The following is a 23,753-nucleotide window of genomic DNA, read 5'->3' as shown; positions in this document are numbered from 1 at the left end:
TTATACATTGTAAAAAATGTTTTTTAAAATATATAAGTGTATTTTTACCAAACACCAATGAAAATGGTCCAGCTAAAATGGTACACTACTTGGGTCTTGACCCACCAGTTAAACAGTGCCCTACAGAATCACTAGCTGTGAGTCAGGAAAGTAAGTTAATAGTCATTTTTGTACATCTTTCAGTTGTTGTTATGAGTCGGAAAGTAGGTTAATAAACATTTGTGTACATCTTTCAGATGTGCCATTATTACCCCACTGCTTCTAACATTTATCTGATTTTTTTTTCTTTCAAAGCAATTTTCAGTTTGCTAATTTGCTGGGTTTTTATTAAAGCCAGCTCTGGTTAGGAGAAGGAGGAGATGAATGTTAGCCACAACATGAGCTTGGCCTCGTTTGCCACCACTGACAGCTCATTCTGGCTTTTCTCTCCGTCTTCACCCTGGAAAAGCATAAACTTGTTCTCCTGGCAAAGCGGAATCCGAGTTGCTGCAGCCGAGCTGTCTAGAAATTTTTTTCCATCATAAACTTCTTCAAAATTCCCTTTCCGAGTTTACCTAATTATAGCTACCAGCATCTTCCCCAAAATTCGGTACGAAATAGGAAGGTATGGAGGGAAGACGAGAAGACAGCAGACATGTCTGTTAAGCACCTGGAGCTGATTAATTGTTAATTAGAAGTTAATCTGTTCAGGGTGTATTACCATGGGATGTGGTTATTTGGGACATGTGAATGTAAAAAGCTGTGTTTATTAGGCAGAAGAGAAGAGAGAGAATGAATGAATGAACGTTTGGGTCTTAGCATTTCATAGTAAATGTACACACATATTACATCCTTGCGGTGCTTTTAATGGAGTGGTATTCCATTCAGCTGCACGTTGACCTGCTCTGTCTTCACTGCTGTACTGCCTTAATGGCTCGCTCCTGTCAAAGGCAAGCAGGGTCTAAGGGGTTAAAAAGGGGCCCTTATGAGCCAGCCTGCCACCCCCATTATTAAGTGTAGAAGCATGCAATAAAAATGATTCACTTCCTCTTCTGACTGACTCATGCGCTGTCGGTTTAGTAACTCATTAATAACTAACTAAAATCAATTAATTTCAATTTAATCGATTTTGTATAGCACCATTCACATCAGCCACCCTAAAGCACTTGGCAAGAGTGTGTGGTGATCTATTATATATCATTTCTACAAAATTCATGAAACCGGAAAAAGGGAAGACGGTAAGAAAGAATGCCAGGAGACAGACTCAATAATAATTTCAATGAAAACACAAAGTCGACTATATAATTTAAGGAAGACTTTATAGCTGAACGTGCATTCATGAGTTGCTTGTGTTTTTTTATTTCCCAAAAAGTTGCAATAATATTTAACTGGTTTCACAATCTTATCAGGTCTGGCATGTCTGTTTATCATTGGATTTTTTTTTAAACACTAACGGCTAATGATAACATCTTTTTGCTAAGCTGCTGAAAAGAACATTCCAGAAATGCCTCCGCTGGGAAGAGACTTGTAAGAACTTATTTTATTATATTCATTAAATTATAGAAATGTGCATTGTACTTGTTTGTTTAAAAGAAATCTTTTCGATGTGAAAGTTCAGAGAAGTATATTTGAACTGTACTGGGATGGATGTGAATGCTTCCATGTTTAACTGGAGATCGTGATCCTTCTGAGGGGTACTTAAGGAGGCTTTCAGCCATTGTATCATACTCCTGTTTTTAAATGTGCTTCAGATCAGAGTATCATGAAATGAATGGGGGAGGGGTGATACTCCGGGGTTTTAAGGGGACATACAGGGTTTGGACAATGAAAATGAAATACTGGCAAAAAGAGTATTTGTGGTTTCATGCCTATATATGCACAGCCTAATGGCCAATCTTCACTGCACATCCCATCAATAAGAGCAGAGTCTGAGGGTTGAATTAGCAGAACAAAAAAACAGATGTACATAAAATATTGCAATCCACACACAATAATGGGAGACATATCAGAGGACAAAAGAGGACAAATTGTTGGTGCGTGTCTCGCTGCTGTGTCTGTGACCAGGACAGTAAATCTTTTTGGTGTACAGAGAGCCACAGTATCTAGGGTAATGTTGGCATACCACCACCAAGGACAGACCACATCTAACTGGAGTAACTGGCGCAAGAGGATGCTGTCTGAAAGGGATTTCCAGGTACTAACCCGGATTGTATCCAAAAAACATAAACCTGCAGCTGCCCAACTCACTGCAGAATTAAATGTGCACCTCGACTCTCCTGTTTCCACCAAAAGTGTTCATCAGGAGCTCCACAGGGTTAATATTCATGGTCAGGCTTCTATAGCCAAACCTTTGGTCACTTGTGCCAATGCCAGTCATCAGTTTCAATAGTGCCAACAGCGCAAATCTTAGGCTGTTGACAATGTGAAACATGTATTGTTCTCTAATGAGTCCACCTTCACTTTCTTTCCCACATCCAAGAGAGTTACAATATGCAAAAGCCCCAAAGAGACTTACTATCCAGAATGTTGTGGACCCAGAGTGCACTGGACCAGTGATGGTTTGGGCTACAATACCTCAGCCTTTCCAATACACACTACCTGTTCTACATGGGTGCATCACTGCCAAGGGCTACCAAACTTTTCTGAGGACCACATTCACCCAATGGTTCAAACATTGTACCCTAAAGATGATGACGTATCAGGATGATAATGCATTTAATATACAAGAAAGACTGATGACAGATTGGTTTGATGAACATGAAAGTGAAGTTGAACATTTCTCACAACCTGCACAGTCACTAGATCTAAATATTATTGAGCCACACTGGGGAGTTTTGGAGGAGTGAGTCAGGAAATGTTTTCCTCCTCCAGTATTACGTAGTGACCTGGCCACTGTTCTGCAAGAAGAATGGCTCACAATCCCTCTGGCCGGACTTGTATCTGTGATTTCAAGACAAACTGTTGCTGTATTGGCCACAAAAGGAGGCCCTACACCATACTAATAAATTATTGGTCTAAAACCAGGTGTTTCAGTTTCATTGTCCAACCCCTGAATTTTGCTTGCACTTGATGATCAAGGACTTTGTGAATGAAAAAAAAATCCAATCCAGTTCTTAAAAAGAACAGAGATTGGTCAATGATCAAGGTTCAGGTGTAAGGGAGAATGAGTTGTTATTTTCTTGGTTTTTGTGTGTTTTTGCGCACAACTCTGTTACTCTGTTTAGTGCTCGCATGGACTGGGCGTTGGCCAGGGTCGTGGGCTCCAGCCACTGTGGGGCATCTGTTGGTGAAGAAAGATTCACTGATCTTGACTTTGCCAACTATGCTGTGATCTTCACGGAGTCAATGGAGGCTCTGATTGGGGCTCTTGAGAGAATGAGTGAGGAGTCTGAGTGTCTGGGCTTGCAAGTGACCTGGATAAAAACAAAGATCCAGGCCTTTAATGACCTCCTGGGCACAGCCACCAGCATTGTGTCTGTTTGTGGAGAGAATGTCGACCACAGCAAGAGGTTCACTTACCTCGGCAGTGACATTCAAGTCAGTAGAGAGACTGGGAAGTCCTGGTGCTTCCTGTCTTGCTGTATGGCTGCGAGACATAGATGCTATCCAATGAGGCTGGACTCCTTCAGTACTGTGTCTCTTTGGAGACTCCTTGGGTACCGCTGGTTTGACTTTGTGTCGAATGAGCGGTTGCTCAATCGAAATGAGGCACATTATCTGCACTATGAGCGAGCGTCTGTTATGGCAGGGTGATCTGGCTCGTAGGATCCACATTGCTAAGGACTTGTGCGGCAAACCAGGCTAAGGGGCCGCCCACGTAACACCTAATTGCGGCAGATAGACGGTCATTTCCGGAGGGTGGGACTGGACCACATGTTCGCCTGGGGGGGTTACCAACTGGGATCCCGAGATGTTTAGTCATGTGGTGGGTGTGGCAACACGCTGCACCACTACACGCTCCCCAACCTGACCTGTGTTTTTGTCTTGTCTTCTAAGTAACTGGATTTGTGTCAGGCCTTGAGGACTTTTGTTTTGAATGTAAATGTAAATAATGTGTAATCCAGCCTCAAGCCTTCGTTCGAGAAAAAGATTGCAGTGTATTATGGTGTTCTTCCTTTTGGCAGTTGATATATAACAAATAAACACTAGAGGGCAATAATACACTCACAGATTGGGGTAGAAAAAGGGGGTTGCACTGTATATTCCAGGCTGTCATATTGATTAAATTAATCTAATTTAATCAGTTTCACTTTTTAAATATTTAATAGTATAACTATCTTTTTACAAGCAAGTAGACAATCTTTTAGTGAAGAAGTTGTTTCTATTCATTTTCTGACTGCTGAGAGATTCTGGGGTAGGAAGCAGATAAACAGATAAACCCTCTTTCATTTATATTCATATCATGCTAGACATGGTCACATACACGTTACCATGTGGGTAACGACCGCCATGAAGGGCCAGATGGCACAACACATATACTCAATTTAATGACGTTTTGGTTCTGTAAATATTTAATTGAGTGGCATCTCTTCACTTTATATGTTTCAAGCCAGATGATGCTTTGTGTATGTGTGTGTGTTATTGTGAGTGTGTGAGAGAGAGAGAGCGAGTGAGAGTTGCATTTGCATGAAATCCTGTCCATTTGCATGAAATCCTGTCCACATTCTATGGTTCGGCCTTGTCAGTTAGGCCTACCCTGAAATTACCAGGAAACCTATTCCTGTACTGACATTGTGTTTCACTTTCCTGTAAATGTCAATATCAGCCCTAAGTATGTAAAACGAGCATTGCATTTACACATTCCCTTCCCAATGGCCTTGCCCCAAAGATATATCAGCATTATTATTTGACTAAAACAAATTAACTAATTAATCACATTCCATATTAAAAATCACCTTGGAAACATCACCAAAAGTCAAAGGAAGTGAAAACAAGAACTCTGATGGTAGTTATACCAGAGAAGGGCTACAATTTTACCTTCACATTAAAAAAATCTTTCAAGGCATTAAAATTTAGTGTTAAATTATGTGTTGTAAAACTTGGATTGAAATGCATTTTTAAAAATTCAGTATTTCTTATTATTGACTAGTAATTTTGTACAAACGTAATAAACATTTTAAACCGTTTGTCCAGAAAAGGGCATGAAATGTTTGCCCCACGATCTTTCTTCTGATAAACTGATTTTCGTCTTAGGAAAGACTCCAGTGGCAGTTCTACGCCATTTCAACTGGGGGAGGGGGGTGGGCAGACTGGGGCCAGTTGTTATGTTGGGGGGGAGGGGGATGCATTTCACCTTAATGTCCTTCAGATATTACCCTCGAATTACCAGCACTAAGAAACAAAAGACAGTTTTGAAAATTCACAAGTTGTTCATGCAATGCTTTGCAGTCATATTTTTCAGTTTTTACAAACATGTAACTCTGATTTCTTGTTTAGATCGTACTGCTTCCACGAACTTGATTTTTTTTCTGTCCTCAACTTCGTTTTCCACGACTCGATCACCCGGCGTACCCTCGTTAAGAGTTCAAGAAAATGTGGTTACGTTTGAAATTCGCCCCGTTCCCAGTGCACACAATTTTAGCCCACATATATAAATGAAAATAACAATAATAGTACTAATACATTTATCTCAGACCAAAGTAAAATACGTATTTAATGGGGGGTACGGAGGAGACGTGTATGTTGTCACGAATGACTCTGATCAGCGGTCAAATCAAGGGCATCCGACATGACGGCCGACCAGCCGTGCAGACGACGGCGGTCAGGGTTGTCATACAGCCCCCTCTGGTGGTCATGTTTGCGTACCACCTATTCACCAATAAATCGTCATCAACATGAAGCAGCGGGATCCCGACTAATAAATTCTGCAAGACAGCGGTGATCTGAGCCCTGAAACACGCTTAACTGGTTTGTTTCAGGACGCATATGTTCTAATTGGAGTGTGCCTGAAATTTTGCAAAAAGACAAAACCTCGCATACCGCGTGAATTACAAGATGTTTCAGCCTGTGTGCATGCCCGACAAAGTGAATACCCCATTTGTAAAATTGAAGTATTTCAAGATGAAGATGAGTTGCAGCCTGCAGTGGCACAAACTTCGAAATTCAGTAAGTCCCTTTTTTAAGCTATGATATCAGGATCTTTGGAAAAACTGTAGTGTTATCCTAAAGATCGTTAAACGTATTCATCTGCTTATATATAATTCTGACGTTATCTTTAGTCCTTTTGGGAGTTATGGTTCTTTAGATGTCATGATATATAACACACTTGTGATAATAAAAAAACAAGTTACAGTGGATATGATTGTGGATCTTTTTCACACACCTCTATACCCATGCATATGTTTATGACATTCAGCCCAGACTGAAAATAAATACTTTTGCCAGGGCTGTAATTCACAACAAGATTATTGTGTTAGGCTTCACATTATTATTTTTAATCAAAATGTAACTGGTTGTATATATCCAGAGTCGCAAACTGCTCATCCCTATCAGGGTCACTGGGAGTCTGGAGCCTGTTCCGGGCAGAACAGGGCACAAGGCAGCAGTACGCCCTGGATGGGAGGCCAGTGTATCGCAGGGCACAGTTATACGCTACAGGTCATTTAGAGACGCCAGTTAGCCTGAATGTGTGTCTTGGAACTGTGGAAGAAGTGCAGAGTAACCAGGGAATACCCACACAAAACAGGGAGGAACATGCAAACCCCACAACATACGAGGGGGATGGGATTCGAACCCACTGCCCTGGAGGCGTGAGGCAGCAGTGAGCAGATAAAAGCAGTGATAGATTATTATCTCGCCGGTTTTCCAGACGGTATCCCAGCACCCAAGTCATGTTTCCACAGATTCATTTGTTTGCTGATTTATTAATGTGTTTTTTTGGGCCAATTCTTCATTTAAACCTGAAACCTTTAAATGTGTCTCAAAGATGAATGTTGGAAGGATGAACTTTTTATGAAAGGAAATCTATAAATAAAATATGCAGCGGAAGGCAGGATTTTTCAAAAACACAACAGAGCCCAGGGTGAGACTTTTGTGTGCAGTGGTGGCTCCATCCTACTGCAGTCCTCTTATTAATATGCAAACGGTTCCCTTAGCGGCGGCTGATGCGAAGAGCCGAGCGTGAGCAGGTGACCCACACATATCTATCCCACACATTACAAGAAAAATATCAAAGCTGATTACGAGAGCCCCCGGGTTAAACTGAGTGATGCATGCATGCACTATCCCTGCCGTAATGATCTTAACCTCCAGCAGAAGTCACTGTTCTCTGGGTGCTAATGCTACAGAGCAGAGATCAGAACAAGCCAATGGCCCAATGAACCCACTTATCTCCATTTTCTGAGGAGTGTCCTATCCCACAATGCATCAGAACATTACTCTCTTATATGCTATACATGTCGCCCAATTAACCCGGGGCGCCAACGATTATAATAATACATGGAATAATAAAAAGGTTTAAAGGTATCATTTGAGGGTAGTTCGTGGTTCAGCAGGTTTGATTGGAAGGTTGCTGGTTCAAATCCCAGGATTGGCAGAGTGGTGTCACCATTGTGCCCCTGAGAGAGCCCCTAAACTGCAGTCGTTCCAGGGATTGTCTGACCCTACTTTAAAAAAAAAATGCATGTGGCTTTGGATAAAATTTACTGCTAAATAACTGAAATATAAATATCTCAGGCAGTATGAAACTTTAGATATTATCTTTAAAGAAAGCTTTACACTCTTTACCTTACAATGCACTCTTTTTTATTTTGGCAGAACTTTTTAAACTCATCCAGCATGGCAAGGTACAGTATGCAGTGTTCTTAAAGGTGTGTTGATATACAGATTGGCAGGTCGCGTGGGAGTACGCACAAAAACACAACATATTTTTAAAAATCTATGGGGTGCTTTTCATGCATGAGGGGTGAACAAATTCCGGCTGTATGGGCAAACGGTGGGGGTGGGGGGGGGGGGGAGAGAGAGAGAGTGGCAGGCTGGCAGGTATCTCTGTCTGAGAATCTATGATGTGTCAGAGCTCGTTTGTGGGGAAGGCATTGGGAGACGGGAGCCGCGTGTCAGACGCCATCGGTGATCCTGATCTGCCTGTCACCTTACGGACACATTGGTGACATCCTTACAGCACCGACTTTAAAGGGGAACAAACAACCGAGCCTCAATATAGTTTGGCAGATTATTTTGTAAGGGCTCTCTCTGCCCCTGTTATTTGTTCGGTTTCTTTCCATCTGTTAAAGTAGATCAGGTGCATATCTGTATTCACCACACTTCTACAATATACTGTGTATATATATATATATGTATAGCAGGTACTCATATCCAGAGCAACACACACACAATTGAGAAGGCAGGGTCAGCCAGACCCTGGAGTTATTGGGGGTTAAGGGTCTTGTTTAAGGGCCCAACGGTGACATCATTCTGCCAACCCTGGGATCTGAACCAGCAACCTTCTGATGACAAGTACAGTTTCCTAACCCTCTGAGTCACACAACTATCGTTGCAGATGGCGGGGTCACCCATTGACCAGGCTTACTCACTTCATCCTTGACTCTCTAATCCATTTATTCAGTTTTTGATATGATACTAAGAACCAGCAGCACATGAAGGTGAAAATCAGATGCTTTCAGAGAATTAAATGAATTTGTAGGTTTGCCTACACAGAAAAAGACTGTTTGAAAGCTTTTCAAATTCACTTCACACACTATGGTGATAAACAGCTTTTCATCCAGCAGCATTATAAAGCTCACCGTCTGCCTCGCTCCAGTCACATGATCAGAGCGGTTACCCTGTGAATTGATTCGTTTACGTGCCGGGGAGGAGGCCGGGAGATTCCCACACACGTTTCTGTTCACCGCGCGAGTGCCACGGCCTTGTGGGTGATGTGCAGGGATGCCGCTTTCAGGCAGGTGCTCGGATGCTCTTCTGCCTTCTTAAGAAGACTTGCGACAGAATCCCGCTACCTCATTACCATTCCAGCTGGATGATGCAATACGAAAAAAAGTCGGTTTTAAAGAGCTAGCTAAATGCACCAGGAATGCGTTGCTCAGAGGCCTCTGCTGAGCACTTCCTGAGTGTAAGTGTTCACTTCAGGGTTTTTATCGCATAAAACACCTTTTCCCTCCATTTCTATAACAGACCTCTGCGAGTTCCCAGATTATTTCAATCCGTTGATGAAGTTTACTAGGGAGCATGTCTCTGACAGAAGGACCAGGGCTAGAGATAGGAAGAGGTGGATGTGTTGTGTTGTCACAACCAAATTATGCTCGGTGGAGAAAAAATAAGATATTCATGTGCATATGCAAGGGGATCCTTTAGGGCATTTAATAATTGCACTGATGTAATTAATGGTGGCAGGGTATTTTTTAATTGGAAAAAATTGAAATGTATTAACGTATTATTGCAAGCCTGCATTTAGGATTTTTTTTTTCCTGCAGAGCCCAGTTTGTTTCTATTTACAGAATAATGGAATAATGGTGTGGGAAAGATTAGCAGGGCAAAATTCGAACTAAAACCTCACATGTCCAGTCCACTTCTTCTGGGGGAAAAAATGAAAAACAATAAGTGATGTTCACTGCTGCGTTTTCATTCATCAGTGTTGCTGCCGTTATGTGAGAGCCTGCAAAGCTGTGGGGGCTGTGAATCCGTGTCACTGGAGCCCAGGAACTTCAGCAGCCTGAGGGATGGAGTAACAGCACCATTTCTAAGATTGGGGGGTGCATCATCCTCCTCTTCCTCCCAAAGACGCATAGTGCTGGTGTAGAACGTCGACATCTGCCACCACATTACCCAGATACTGGCCTCAACCTGCTTAGCAATACTATTTATTTTTCAGCTGTCATTACGGAATTCCATGCAATGGTTTCCCTGAAATTATTTGTACTGTTACCGCGTAATTTTTTTATTGTCACTGTTTATGTAAGTCTAAATATCTTTTTCACTTACTAAAAGTGTGTAGTGGAACCGTAAACCTGCAATTTCCTTGGAGATAAAGTTGTCCGTCCATCCATCCATCCATCCATCCATCTATCCATCTATCTATTTATTCATTCATCCATCCAAAAAGGGGGTCACATTACAGTGATCTCTCCCGCATTACAGTGCATGGTTTCATGTGGTGGGAGGCAATTCCGTTACAAAGATGACATATAGACCTGAAGTTATGAGACACTTTCTGTCCCTTGGCAACAGGCTCCCAAAGTCTCCATCTCTAAAGTGACAGGCTCCAATGCCTTAAAATCGAAAGCTTTATACTTCTGCATCAACACGCCGGGGCTCGGGGCCTGTGGAGCACAGTCACGTGATCACCAGCCCTGACAGAGTCAGGGATTTTTAAATTGCGTAAAGAAAGTGGCCAGGGTCCTCCTAGCATCTCCATGCAGGAAGAGAGGGACACAAAAGCAGAAAAAATGCTCTAAATGGTGCAATAGTGAGAAATTCCCCATCCCAATTATGGGGGCTTGCAGTGCTGATATTCTGGGCAGGTTGCCTCTGCTATTAGCGGGGAAAGGTGGAAAAGGGCCACTTTGATTTTGCTGAGTCTTTAGAGTTTGGGTTTTGTTTTATTTATGTTTGATTGCATATACAGGCTCTTCCAATGACTTCAGGAACAGAGAGAGAGAGCTTTTATCTCTACAGACCTCCAATCCACTTATTCTCCTAATTTATTGAATAAATGTTGTGTATTTAGGAAATATGTGTGTGCTGAAAGAGTTAATGTGACCAGGATTTATCTGAAGAGCTGGGAAAATTATTTTGTTTCCATTGTTTTTTTCTAGATGGATTTGCAGAAATATATTGGGTTCTGTGGGTTTTTAAAGGCACCCAGACTTAGAATAATTAATTTAGATTTAAATATTCATATTTTGCACTTACAGCTTATTTTTAAGCACCTTTAAGCTCATTTAGTCTCTCAGTTCTCTTCCTAACCATGGCGCTGTGGAGTGTTTACATTTTATGAGTTACTTTCACATGTTCTATGGAAACATCAATGAAAAACCTGGGCAGATTCCCTTTGACACACCCCAGAGAAAAAGAAGGGTGAGTATGAACCAAATTACAATTCAAAACCATTGAGATTTCATCAGAAAGCAGGCATTTATTCAGACCCCTATATAAAGCAAGTATGAGATGTGTGACACAGAAATCACCAAGGCAACCACACGATGTCATAAACGGCTCTCAGGAGCAGCTCTACTGTGGGCGGCTTAAGATTTTTGGGAGGTGTCACCAATCTAACTAAAAAGGAAACTTGAATTTGAATTAAATTTTTCTCTCAGATCAATGCAATTTTTAAATTATGGTTTAATATCTCTTCCACTGATCATATTTCTGTGGTTCTCCAAAGGAGCAAAATGTAGAAAAAAGATAAATCAGAGAACATAATACTGACAGAATAAGAGTGATATCAGTAATTAGAGTGATGAGTAAACTACTAAGAATTTATGAAAGTGAATTATCCATCCATTCATCCATTTTCCATAGCTGTTTATCTAGTACAGGGTCACAGTATAATTTAATTATATCATATATAATATTCTCAATTTTGAGTAGCACCATTATTCTGGTCAAACTTATGTATTGATGGTGCCAACTTCCAGCAGAATATACAGCACCAGGAGCCAACATTTCTCTGATATCCAACTGTCCACTGACACAAGCCAAGGTTTTTTAAAGAATTCATGACTGTTTTTTTATGCCCCAAAGTTGCAAGGGGTGGGGGAGGGGGGTAACAAGCTAACCAAAAAATGCCATCATTCCCTTTTAAAACATTGCAAAAATATGTTCATGTTTAATTCAGCGTATGCCAAAGAGAGCCGGCTGAAATCCTTCCCCCTCCCCTTCACTGTCAGTAAAGTCTCACACAGAGACAAACTGCTGACAGCGTCAGAACGGAGATGGAGAAAAAGGGGTCTGAGCAGATTTCATTAACGTCAACATCAGTGCCGACGCGCTACATGTCCTGCATCATGGCCTGCGCCAAGCTGCGGGAGAGACGGGAAACACGGCATCTTTCCCAAACCAGATGGCCTGGCTAGACGCCGTCACTCGAAGAAACAAGAAAGGATCATGGTTCTTTTTTCTAGGTCAAAACCTGCGGAGCTTGTCCCCTCGGTGACAGCGATATCCTTGCTGTAAGATCACGGCTTGTCCCCTTTTTTAACCTTTTACATAGAAACTGATATAAACACACACACATTTTTATGAATACACATATTTATGAATAAACATAGTTTTAATTATCATCTCCTCAAATATCCTAAATTTTTCCGGAATTTCAGAGTCAGATGACCGTGAGCGGTTTTTCAGAAAGTACCACAAGTGTGTGGCTGCGTATAGCTGAAGTTAGGATTTACAGGCCCGTGATCAGAAAGTTGCTGGTTCATCATTGGGCCCCTAGCAGACCCCGATTGTCTCCAGGAACAGTCTGACCCTATTTTCTCAGCTGTACATTGCTTTGGATAAAACCAAATGCTAAACAAGTGTCACACAATCACTGTATTGGTGGATGTAAATTTGGACTTTCATGTGTTTAATTAGAAGCTGAATGTGTCATCGCTAGTAGAAATTCTTCTCTTCTGACAATGGCTAAATGCCACTGTTGTGCCATGGAGGCGATTGTAACAATAATATGTCGTATGCCTTGTTACCGAAGCAACAAGCAACTTCAGCATGAGCGTGTAATGTGTCACTTGAGCTAATGACTTGATTAAGCTGTTTTCTTGACTGTGAAGTTTATTTCCTGTGCTCCTCAGTTACTCCTCAACGGCAATGAAATTATCACATTTCATCTCCTTTTGAACAAATACAAGAGTCTTCAAGTTATCACTTGCTAATTAAACAAAAAACACCTTGGCTTTAATTGTCCTCTGCCATCTGATTAATTTCTGGCTCTAGTCAAACCAACAAAAATATTGATGAAGTTTGACTCAGGCTTCACAAATATTTTGACAAAACTTTTATTTACTTTTGCTATGCTAGTCCCTGACTGACTGCAGAAATTCACCTCAGTTTATTCGGGCTACCGTTAAACATTCTGAGAATACGGTGAACAGTGCCCTAATTTTAGCATGGTGACATACCGACCAGAATTACCTTCAGATATTCAGGAGGAGAGGAAAACCTCAAACTCCGTGTATACCCACTGAAGAGCCATTCATCTGTGCCATCTCATGTTCTCTCGTCTGTCGCATGTAAGACACATCCAACCGTTAATTTTTAACTAGAGCCAACGCTCATCATTTGGTGAGTCCCCTGAGAGCGTTTCCACAGGTCCGTGTCCTTAATCACGATACCACCTGCTGCCATCTTCACAGCACACGGAAATAATATGATAAGGCAGGATTTCAGTTGGCTATACATCAAGCCCGGAATGTTCCTTGAGTGTCATAATCACGATTTCATTTGATATTGTCACTTGCAGAGACGAACGGCATGATCCTCTCACGTAGTCTGATGTGTGACCCGTAGCTACATCGAGAGTGATGTGGTAAGTGACACCTTTCCTGGAGGCTTAGAAAGTCTGGGATGTAACACATGCAGCTGGAAGCACCAGGTTATGGAGCTTTTCTCAAGCATAGAGCAAGACCACTCCTAGGTCAGAGACTAGTATCCTTCAGTGGTGGCTTGATGGTTAGGGAAGCGCACTCGTAATTGAAAGATTGCTGATTTGAATACCTGACCAGCAAGGCACCACTGAGGTACCCTGAGCAAGGTACTGCTCCCTGGGTGCTGAATTAGCTGCCCCCTGCTATGTCACGACGTCACATATACGTTAAATGCGGAGGACACATTTTGCCGTGGTGTGTCAACAATGACCACTGATCACTAAATTAAAAATTACCAACCTGCGTACTTACCCTCCAAGCTACCACAGTCCTGAACAGTGTTTTACCTGTGAATTTGTCTGCCCCACCCGAAATCTACTTTTGGAACCACTGAAGTGCCTGGTTTATCCCATGTCAACATGTTAACCTTTTGTGCTATTTGCCTCATTTGTACATCACTTTGAACAAAAGTTTCTGCTAAATACAAATAAATGTAAAACAAATGTTTGTAGTTTCTGAGGCCGCACACAAATACTCACTTTAAGCCCCACCCCCACCCCAGATGGTACAAATCTAAATAATCAGCTAGATAGTAGAGTCAGAAGATTGTAGCTAGTTACCCAGTTAGCAGAACACGCTTCTTCAGCATCTCCTAAATAAATGTTTATTTACTATATAGTTTCTGTGGCCAACAGGTTAGGGGGTGCCACACAAATGCGTGGTTTGAGTGTTAGTAAACATGCGTCTGAACATACGATCACATCACATGAAACACTGGCTCTATGCTGAAGCATGCGTTGTGGGTAGGTTACAATGGGCCCCCAGCTCTGAACCCAGACACAGGCCGGAAACTGACAGAAAAACCAAGAACTGACAGAACGGCAAGGGGGAAAACTGGGTATGTTTTCCTCCAGCCCACATAGGAGCATCCTATTAAACTGAAAGCCAGTTTCTATGTACCTAAGTCTTTAAATATAAGCTCAGGAACCTGCAGAAAGCTGCACGTTGCATTAGCTGCACGGTTCTGGCCATGTTTATGTTAGAGGTTCGGCATGTTCCCTCTGTCTGTCACCTTAAATCCTACCCAGTTGTAAGCAGAAATGAGAAAAGGCTCCCATTCCAGCACGTTTTCCTGTTTAACAATAAAGCTTATGGCAGATTAGCCGCTGACAAACTCTCTTTTGTAGCCTTATGCACACATTTCAGCCTGATGTGTCCTGGACTTACCTTATCTAACTGGCGATGGAGCTAATCTCATTTCACAGCTGTAATACCATGTCAGTTGCAAGCAAAAAAAAAAAAAGAATGTTTGTTACACCTTCAGGTAAGGAAGCGGGGGAAAAGGTGAGATGAAAGTGAGAAATGTTGAAAACAACTCTATTTTTAGGGGAACGGGGGGCTGGGGGGGGGCAGCCGGTGGGCTTTGCAAAACGGAGTGCTGAGGAGAGCATGACACTTCACAGATCGGCCGGCCTGCAGCACCCCATCTGAAGAGCTACCAGCATCACCGACTACCCACAAGGCCTAGCTGTAACTGCTGTAACCATAGCAACAGGCCAAAAATGTTTACACTTGTCCCACTGCATTATTACCTGTCATATATGGCATGGTACTGTACATATTGCATGATTAAATAGTACTTGAGTTAAGTTTTGGCAAGTGCATAATAAACAACATGTCTGAATACAAAAAACAGGACAGAAATCAAGCCATTATGTAGGAATATCTCATCCACTCAAGAAATCAGAGCGACTAATGAAAATTAACATTAAAGCTGATGGAACAACATTATTTTCAGTGCAAAACAGACCTTTTATTAAGCTGTTCACTTTGAATCTTTTACTTTCTTTATTGAGAAAGAAAGGCTAGCATTGAAGGAGGAGGAGCTGCACTCCGGCAAGGTGCGGATTGGACATAAGGAGGCAGAGCTGGGCTCATCTATATTTAAACTCTGATTGTATAGCTATTTGTGTTTATATTTTATGCTCCTTCATGATTGGTTGAACGTTAATGGGCTACTTTAACATTGTCAATGATGCATTTGGCAATGAGACTTCTGAAGACTAAATCGCATTTTGTTTAAAGCCCATCATCATCTCAAATCACAAGAGGCAGAGCTGTCCGGAGATACTTTTATTGGTGCTTTTTTTTTGCTCCTCTTCATTTCTAATTGTTGGGAACCAGCTGAAGAGTCACAATTGTAGCATTTACTATATATTGCAGGTATGTGCAGAAATAGCACCGAAACAGCGCTCTCCTCCCCAGAAGCACCATCTCCAGACAGTTTCCTACATGCAGGGCTGTTGTTAAGAGCTACGTTTTCCCGTCGGTACGAGTCCCTATGTGTGACACGCTACTCCAGCACTTCAAACGCTGAGTTGTCATGCTACACATCAGTGTATCTGCGGGTGATGAGGCCTGCAATGCCGGTTCCCTGCACAGATGAGGGAGGCGCACAAACAAGCTCAGGTGCTCCCACCCGCATTCACTGCCTGCCCACGGGAGTTTGATCTCCTCCACGTTTGACAGGAAGGCCTGGTGAGGTCATGTCAAGGTTAACAGCCACCCTTTCATTCATAATGTTGGCTCTCCTCAGTTACATTATCTAAAAACATCACTCTGCCAGCATAATATTTGACTTTACAGTCCGCAGACAGTAATTCAAGTTATGTATCAACATGTATAATTAATAATGTAGGAAAGAACAATGACTACAAATCCAGGATCCTTGATAATTTCCCTAAATCTGTATTCTTGAAACCGTGCCACTCATTTTTTAGTTATCTGTTTATGTTATTTCTTGCTTAGATTTTTTTTTTTTGCTCAATACAGACTTTCATACAGTATTCTTTTACACAGATGACAAATCCACACAGTCCTGGCTCAACAAGTTTGACTTGTGAACCTTTAAAATTCAGCTCTGCAATTCATGTTTTACCTTCCGTAAATGCATCCGCAGGTCCATTTGTGTGCTCTTTCAGGCTCTTAGTAAATCTCCTCTGGAATGTTCAACAAGGTCAATTAAAATAGGTTAAAAAGCAAATATTGCTCCAATGTATTTTTGTTAAGCTGTGTTCCAATTCAGATGGTGAATATGAGCACATTCCACATACATCAAACAAGGATTTTTCCTTGATTTGATTAAATGAACTGAGCCCATTGTTTGTTAATTAATCTCCTTCCAGGGTTTACCGTGTCATTGTTCCCTTCCAAATCTCCAAGAGGACACGTCCCCCCCCCACCCACCACCCCACATGTCATGTGCTCCAGAAGGATCCAGTGATCACATATGCTGGAAAGGCAAAACAAAAGATGTATTCATTTTAGATGCTGACATGTGCAGTGAAAATATGCAAATGAGCTCTGAGGAGTGTAACAAATCTCTCCCCCTCAAGCAAAACTACCTTGCAGGTTCATTCGATGAATTCATCACGTTCTCTCTTTGGAGATTTTCTGAAATACATCAAATGCGGCAAAAAAAGATTGTGATTTAACTCTAGTTATCTCCTCGAAGTTTTGTGGATTTGTGGATCTTTTCTGAAAGAACTGGAGACCTGATTATTACTCCAGGTACAGCATCACGGGGCTGGGGGGGAGGAGGTGCGGGGGGGTATATATTTTACACGCTCTAGAGTCACCCCGTCCATACCTGTATGGGTGTTAGCTGTTCTTCCATCATGGTCACATGTTTACATTTTACATTTTTACTTATACCGTTAGTGCTGTGTAAGCGATGTACAATTGAGAAAGTAGGGTCAGACAGTCCCAGGGCAAATGACGTTAAAATTCTTGCTCAAGGGCCCAATGGTGAAACTACTTTGCTTGACCACAGGATTTGCACCACTGACCAGGGGCCGTGCAAGGGGAGGGTCACTTAGGGTGATTCCAAGGGCCCCTGAGCGAGAGGGACCCTAAAACTTTTGGAACATAATATAATTGGTCTGGGTTGGGGGCCCAACATGATATGCTTTCATGGGGCCTAAAATCTCTAAGGACACCCCTGCCAACGACTTTCAGATCATGGACTCTGTCTTATAGGCACTCCTTTCCAAGTATTTGGGTGCTTGAGCTGTACATTCAGACTAAAGCAATGATGATGCCCCCCCCCCCCCCCCCTTGGGCTCTCAGCACTCCCTGACATCCGACTCACCTCAAATACAATTTCCATTCTCACACTCACCCAGCCACCCCCCCCCCAACTTGGGAAGATGAAAGAAGCTACCAGACAACTTCCCATTTTGTTTATATAAAACACCCTTAACTGACCAGATACCTCATAATCTCATATCACGCTTTTGAAAATTGTGTTGGTGACTATAAAGCATTTTTCTAATGAGCTGTTTAAAGACCATTGTCAAATTCAATTATTACGCCTGGTATGTTCATAAAACTCGAATTAACTTTTCAAATGTTGGGATGACTATACAGCCATGAATTACCCTGCTCTCAATTGTCCAGGCTGTTTAATTATTGGTTTGTGAAGCAGTGTCTTATGATTGGTTGTGCTCCTTATATAGCGGCGTTGCAGCATGTAGCTCATTGGGCTAAACCTCTGTACCTGTAATCGGAAGGTTGCCGGTGCTAGTCCAGCCTTGGCACATCTGTGGGTCCTTGAACAAGACCCTTAACCCCCAGCTCCCTGGGGGCCACATCAGGTGGCTGCCCTTTGCTGCCAGCTTGCTCTCATCTACTGAGAGCAAGTTGGGGGAGGAATTTCCCCATGGGGATCAATAAGAAGTATTATTTATTTATTTAATTTTATTTAAGGAGCCATGTGACTGGCTATAGGTAAGAGAGATCACCTGAACGCAAGCTTACGACTGTTCCTCACATATAATTTGGTTGTTTGTTCAGACAATCCAAGACCCTTTCTCCTTGTTTTATATTATATGGTTTTATAATGTTTTATATTACCACAGACTCGTTGAGCTCAGGGTTTTCTGCTCTTTAACGGCCCTAAAACTGTGTGATCCTCCTCCACTTGTCTTCAGGGATTTCCCCTCTTCTCAGATTTTTTTTACAATATAACATTCACTGGTCTTAACTGCTTTCAAACCTGAAATCCGTGTAACTTCTTTAGTACACTGTTAATGTTCTGCAGAGTCCATTTCTGTACCTTAAAGGGGTACATTTAACTATAGCTAGGGTTCAACTGGCAGACTTTTCAGGATACAGCCCCAGTGACAAGTACCCTCAAAGATGCAGTGTGTGGTGTGACAGTGTACAGTGTACACAACTATGTTTAGATATTGTACTGTTCTCCCATGCTGGTTGTTCTGAATAAAATAACTAGGCAAAATAAATATACATATGTAATTTTATATTTAAAAAATAGGTCTGTGTAATGTTTTCCAGATTGTGTTACGTGTACGCTGACTAGTTGTGGAAAAGGCTAAAAAGTTGACCATTTTTCCTTAGTAATTCAATCTGTAGCACTGAAAACTTAACTAAATGCTATCAAAACGTATCGAACAGTTATGTCTTTGTCGCGTACAGTTAAACGTGTAATACGCGCAAGAAATAAGGTCCATTTCTGTACCTTAAAGGGGTACATTTAACTATAGCTAGGGTTCAACTGGCAGACTTTTCAGGATACAGCCCCAGTGACAAGTACCCTCAAAGATGCAGTGTGTGGTGTGACAGTGTACAGTGTACACAACTATGTTTAGATATTGTACTGTTCTCCCATGCTGGTTGTTCTGAATAAAATAACTAGGCAAAATAAATATACATATGTAATTTTATATTTAAAAAATAGGTCTGTGTAATGTTTTCCAGATTGTGTTACGTGTACGCTGACTAGTTGTGGAAAAGGCTAAAAAGTTGACCATTTTTCCTTAGTAATTCAATCTGTAGCACTGAAAACTTAACTAAATGCTATCAAAACGTGTCGAACAGTTATGTCTTTGTCGCGTACAGTTAAACGTGTAATACGCGCAAGAAATATTAGTTAGGATCCTGAGTCTTTCCCCATAACCAGCGCTTCTGGATCGGCGCCCGTTTATATCCGCAAACTACAGTATCTTTGCGCTCCCAGGGCACAAACGCTGAAAGAACACCTCCCTGGGTGTCATTAATTACGATGTCATTCATCCCAACGCGTTTGATTACTGCATCGACCTGGGTCCCGTCGTTGTCTCATCTTTCCAATGCGGTTGGCACTAACCACCACAAAAGACCATCAGATGTCCTGGAAATTCCCCCCCCCAAAAGGGAATAGAAGATAGAAACTCCTCCCCTCTTTGTAGTACCAAGTGGGGGTCTTGCTTTTTTGGTGCTGATAGGCGGGCCTTCAGGACACAAAGCATGGGCGAATATGAGACGAAATATAAACCCCACTAAAGAGAACGATGAAGGTACGCTTTTTTTATTCATAATTGGATGTAGCATGCAGCTTCAGTATATGGACCTCTTACCGCAGTTAACATTTTGCGCGTTTCACGTGTTGCAAGTCAGACGATCTCAATCATTCGTAATTAGTCTAAATAGTGCTTGGTAAGGACGCCGTTGCAATACGATTGAACCTTCCAGGCAAGAACCGAAGCAGTGAAATTGGAAGAAAGTTTTCCCCCGATAACTCCGTTCTTTTAAAATTTCGAAGCACGAGTTAAAGGACACGTGTCTTTATTTATTTTGAAGCGCTGTTTTTGTTGAAAGATCGTCGAATGATCGCGTAAAGAAGAACCTAAAATTCTCCCTAATTTGCACATTTCCGGAAAATTATCCGAAGATAATTATTGGTGCGAAAAACGGATTTTTTTTTATTAGGCTTCAGGAAGGATTGGGCGATGGGATGCATTTCTGTTGCTGCTATGTGTCTCCCCGGCTTTTCAAAGCGTAATAAACCCAGGGTGAAGTGACAACGGAAAAAAAAACTTGGGAGGAGAAGTAGCCTATCCCATCGTGTGTATTTAAACGTGAAAATGGGCAGGGCTGTCGGAGCCTCTTTGTGAACACCTCTCTCTCTCTCTCTCTCGCATGTGCAGGTCCTGCTGGTGGTACAACCCAAGCAACTGTGCTGCACGACTGGGATACGTAATGGAAGTGCATCCAGCACCTAGGCGCCCCTTTAGGGCAGCAAATCTGATATAAAAGCGGACTTTAAAATGCAGAAATGTTGGGAAATATCGCAATCTGATCGTAGCATTTCCATATTGCGATATTTCTATTGTGGTGTTTTTCGGAACTGCGTGCGTATGGAGGCGGCTGCTTGCGAAGTGAGGATCAAGACGAAATATTTTTGTTAAATACTGAAAAAATACTAATAAGGCGACGCTGCAGCTGTTTTATTTAAAAGTGACGGAAAGATCAGTCGGAGGCTGCGAAGGGTTTGCTGTCAAAAACCGACAGCGCATTTTTTACAATATATATTTCGTGATAAACAGCATTTCGTAGAAAGGAAACTGAACACCCACACTTGAACTGGTGTTTTCACGAAATCGCCGAACTAACAGAAGTAACTAAGCAATAGGATACCTTGGGCAAGAGAGGAGAGTGATCTGACGGGGTTTCGGCCGAGGACAAAAGATCGATTGGAACCATGAGGATCCCGGCGTTCCTAATTGCCAGCGTTTTACTTGGTAAGTGATTTTGATATTAGTTTTCTGGTCGTTATACATCAACATCTTTTTGAGCTGTGACAACGCGTTCAGTAAAGTTTCAATTTAGGAAGTTCTCCCTCATTCAGAGGGATGGTGAGCATTTAAAATAGCCTAATTGTAATTGTAACAAACCCAGGCAACACCTAGATGCGTATGTTTGACGTTAGAGATCAGAACCCCACACCAAAAAGTACCCTGCGACCTTGCCTAGGATGGGTGAAAGCCTTTTTCATACGTTAGTTGCACGCCTACCCATCTGCAGTGGGTGATTAATAATCTCGCACCGGCGATTAAAATCACACCGGTGTCAGTTCACCGTCTGTGCGTACTGGCAGGTGGATTAATCGGTTGTAATTCAGCGGTTGTACGGTAAATATTCTAAAAAAAAAAAGACATTAAAGATACATTAACCAAGATCAGTCGGATGGTCCGATGAAGTGTCTGGAGAACAGAAGGTCGCCACACCTCCCAGACAGCAGTCTGGAGCAAACTCCGGTTCACTTTACGACGCTGTTTTGGGTGTCACCAAAATGCTCCACTTTTGGACAGAAACATGATGAAGATGGTGATGAGGCAACAGTTATCTTGCTTATGTGTGGGTTTTTTTTCTACAGTCATTTTAAAGTTTGTTTTCATTGGTTTATTTATAACACGTCAGCTCAGCTTGAAGCCGAGACCCTACGATGATTTTCCGCTGCGCAAAAATAATCCGCCTACTGTTAATCAGAGCATTGAATTTTTAAAATTATTATTATTGAAATAAAAGTAAAACAGAAACGTACCTGTTTACCTTAAAATATTATGACTTGGAAATGGAATATATGGTTTTGTGCCAACACAGTTAATTTCCTTTAAAACGAGTTAAGCACTTAATTTTATGGGTTAGTGATAATGTACATTTTTCATAAATATCACATCGTTTTCCTTTGTCTGCTAGAAGCTTCCATGGTTGAGGAGTGCGATGCTTCATGTGGGTGAAGGTTTTTTGGGTGATCCTGGGCGTACTTGTTTTACTTTTGCTTAAATCGTACTTAGACACTGCCTTTGCGCGTCTTTTTAATGGAGGTGTCATGACGCACAAGCCAGTTACAGTTTGCACTTAAGAGTAAACTGCGTCCTTGTACTTATTGTGGTTTGGGGGAGGTGATTCTTAAACATCCGATTAGTTAAAGCCATGGAGGCGATTACTCGGAGCACGAAAGCCAAACGGACTCATCTGGGGTAAGAAGGTGGTGCGCTGTTTGCGGACGGGAGCTGTGGACACCAAAGTCTCCTTCAGCAGCAGGGGTTCAACAGACAGAAACGTGTGATAATTGTTAAGCCCCCCAAGTATTTGGCAATTAAAAAAACTAATTTATTCCGAAAGGCAAGCTTACGACACTTGTCAGACATGAGCGCTGAAGGGAAGGACAGTGTGTCAAGTAGCCTACAAGAACATAATATAAATGTGAGGTGTGTGTGTGTGTGTGTCATGGAATTAGAAAAATGTGATGCTCTTTTGTTTATTTTATGCATCAAATTAAACCATGCGAACTGCAAAGATGGAGATTAAACAAATGCAATTTCTGCGAATAAACGAAATGTGCAAATGTTTGTTTCACATGAGTGCACGTATAACTCGGCAATATGAAGATACACTGCAATCTGTCTGACTTTATTGTTTATTCTGATAGCCTATGTCTCAGTGTTTAACAATGGCCAGCTATTGATTACCAAAAATCAGTAAGGCCGTATTAAAATTCTCAATGGTTTTGGATCATTTTTACCTGGCAGTGGAACACCAGACTTGAGACAGAAAAAGATAGATCTTATTGGACAAACTTCTATAAAAATCATGACCATATCTGCAGGGTTGAAGCAGATGAATTACCCTGCTTACTGCAAACGACTTCACTGTGCTTGAAATGCTAATTTCGGCAATGCTTCTTGCTGGGCCACTGGCGGTGCTTAATCCGAGATGTACTGACGTTTTGGTACTCGGGAGTTGGCTCCCGTTAGGGGACACGCATGCCAAAATGCTAAGAAAAACGCATATAGCGAAGGAGAGGGGCATTTACATAATTCAGCCTCATTGATTCCCAAAAGAATTTATTCAAGTTGTAAACTGTAGTTGTATTGCTTTAATGTGCAAATGTGATATCTGTTTGTAGGCTGTGTATCAACGCCTCGGCGACGGATGCTCATTTACCGGCAGATTTACAGATTTACAAGCTGCGGTTACATTGTGGTGTTCAGCACCGTGTATGATGGCTTGAAACTCACCTTCCTGCAGCCAGTTCCTTGGCGTCTTCTGGCCCTTTGCACATTCTCGCTGACGGGGATGCCGACAGAGACCCCGTTAATAGCCTATGCTGACGTCAAACAGAGGTGCGCGCTCACGTGAACGCGCACACGCTTGCACGCACACATCTCCCCCAACGGCAGATGGCTTTTTTTCACGCCAAGGGTTACCGTGGTGTCTGATTCCCTGTTCGTGACGTCTTAATTGTCTGTTATAGATAGTGAAATGCGAAATATACAGTAAGTAACGAGTGTTTTGTCCTTTCATCTGTATACTGTCCCACCGTGTATCCAGTACAGGATGACAAGGGGGGCTGGGGTCTCTCGGACAGCACAGGGCACAAGACGGGGACAC

At 42.0% G+C, this 23,753-nt stretch overlaps 1 protein-coding gene across 4 annotated transcripts in view; it reads left to right on the top strand.

Moving 5' to 3' along the window:
* The first annotated feature begins 5,802 nt into the window (after positions 1 to 5,802).
* LOC111856128 (immunoglobulin superfamily member 3-like) overlaps positions 5,803 to 23,753 on the top strand; it is a 90,006-nt gene continuing 72,055 nt past the window's right edge. The window contains exons 1-2 of one of the 4 annotated variants that reach the window (XM_023835845.2): positions 5,803 to 6,084; positions 20,504 to 21,097. In XM_023835845.2, the coding sequence (XP_023691613.2) occupies positions 21,058 to 21,097 (40 nt within the window). In that variant the 5' untranslated portion in view covers positions 5,803 to 6,084; positions 20,504 to 21,057. Of the gene's footprint in view, positions 6,085 to 13,435; positions 13,460 to 19,646; positions 19,874 to 20,028; positions 20,258 to 20,503; positions 21,098 to 23,753 lie in introns of those variants that run through there. The other 3 variants (XM_023835855.2, XM_023835829.2, XM_023835836.2) reach the window with 3 other exon arrangements.

Source organism: Paramormyrops kingsleyae, chromosome 1 (assembly GCF_048594095.1).
Source record: "Paramormyrops kingsleyae isolate MSU_618 chromosome 1, PKINGS_0.4, whole genome shotgun sequence".
Lineage (NCBI taxonomy): Eukaryota > Metazoa > Chordata > Actinopteri > Osteoglossiformes > Mormyridae > Paramormyrops > Paramormyrops kingsleyae.
This window is presented reverse-complemented; position numbering and strand designations above follow the sequence as displayed.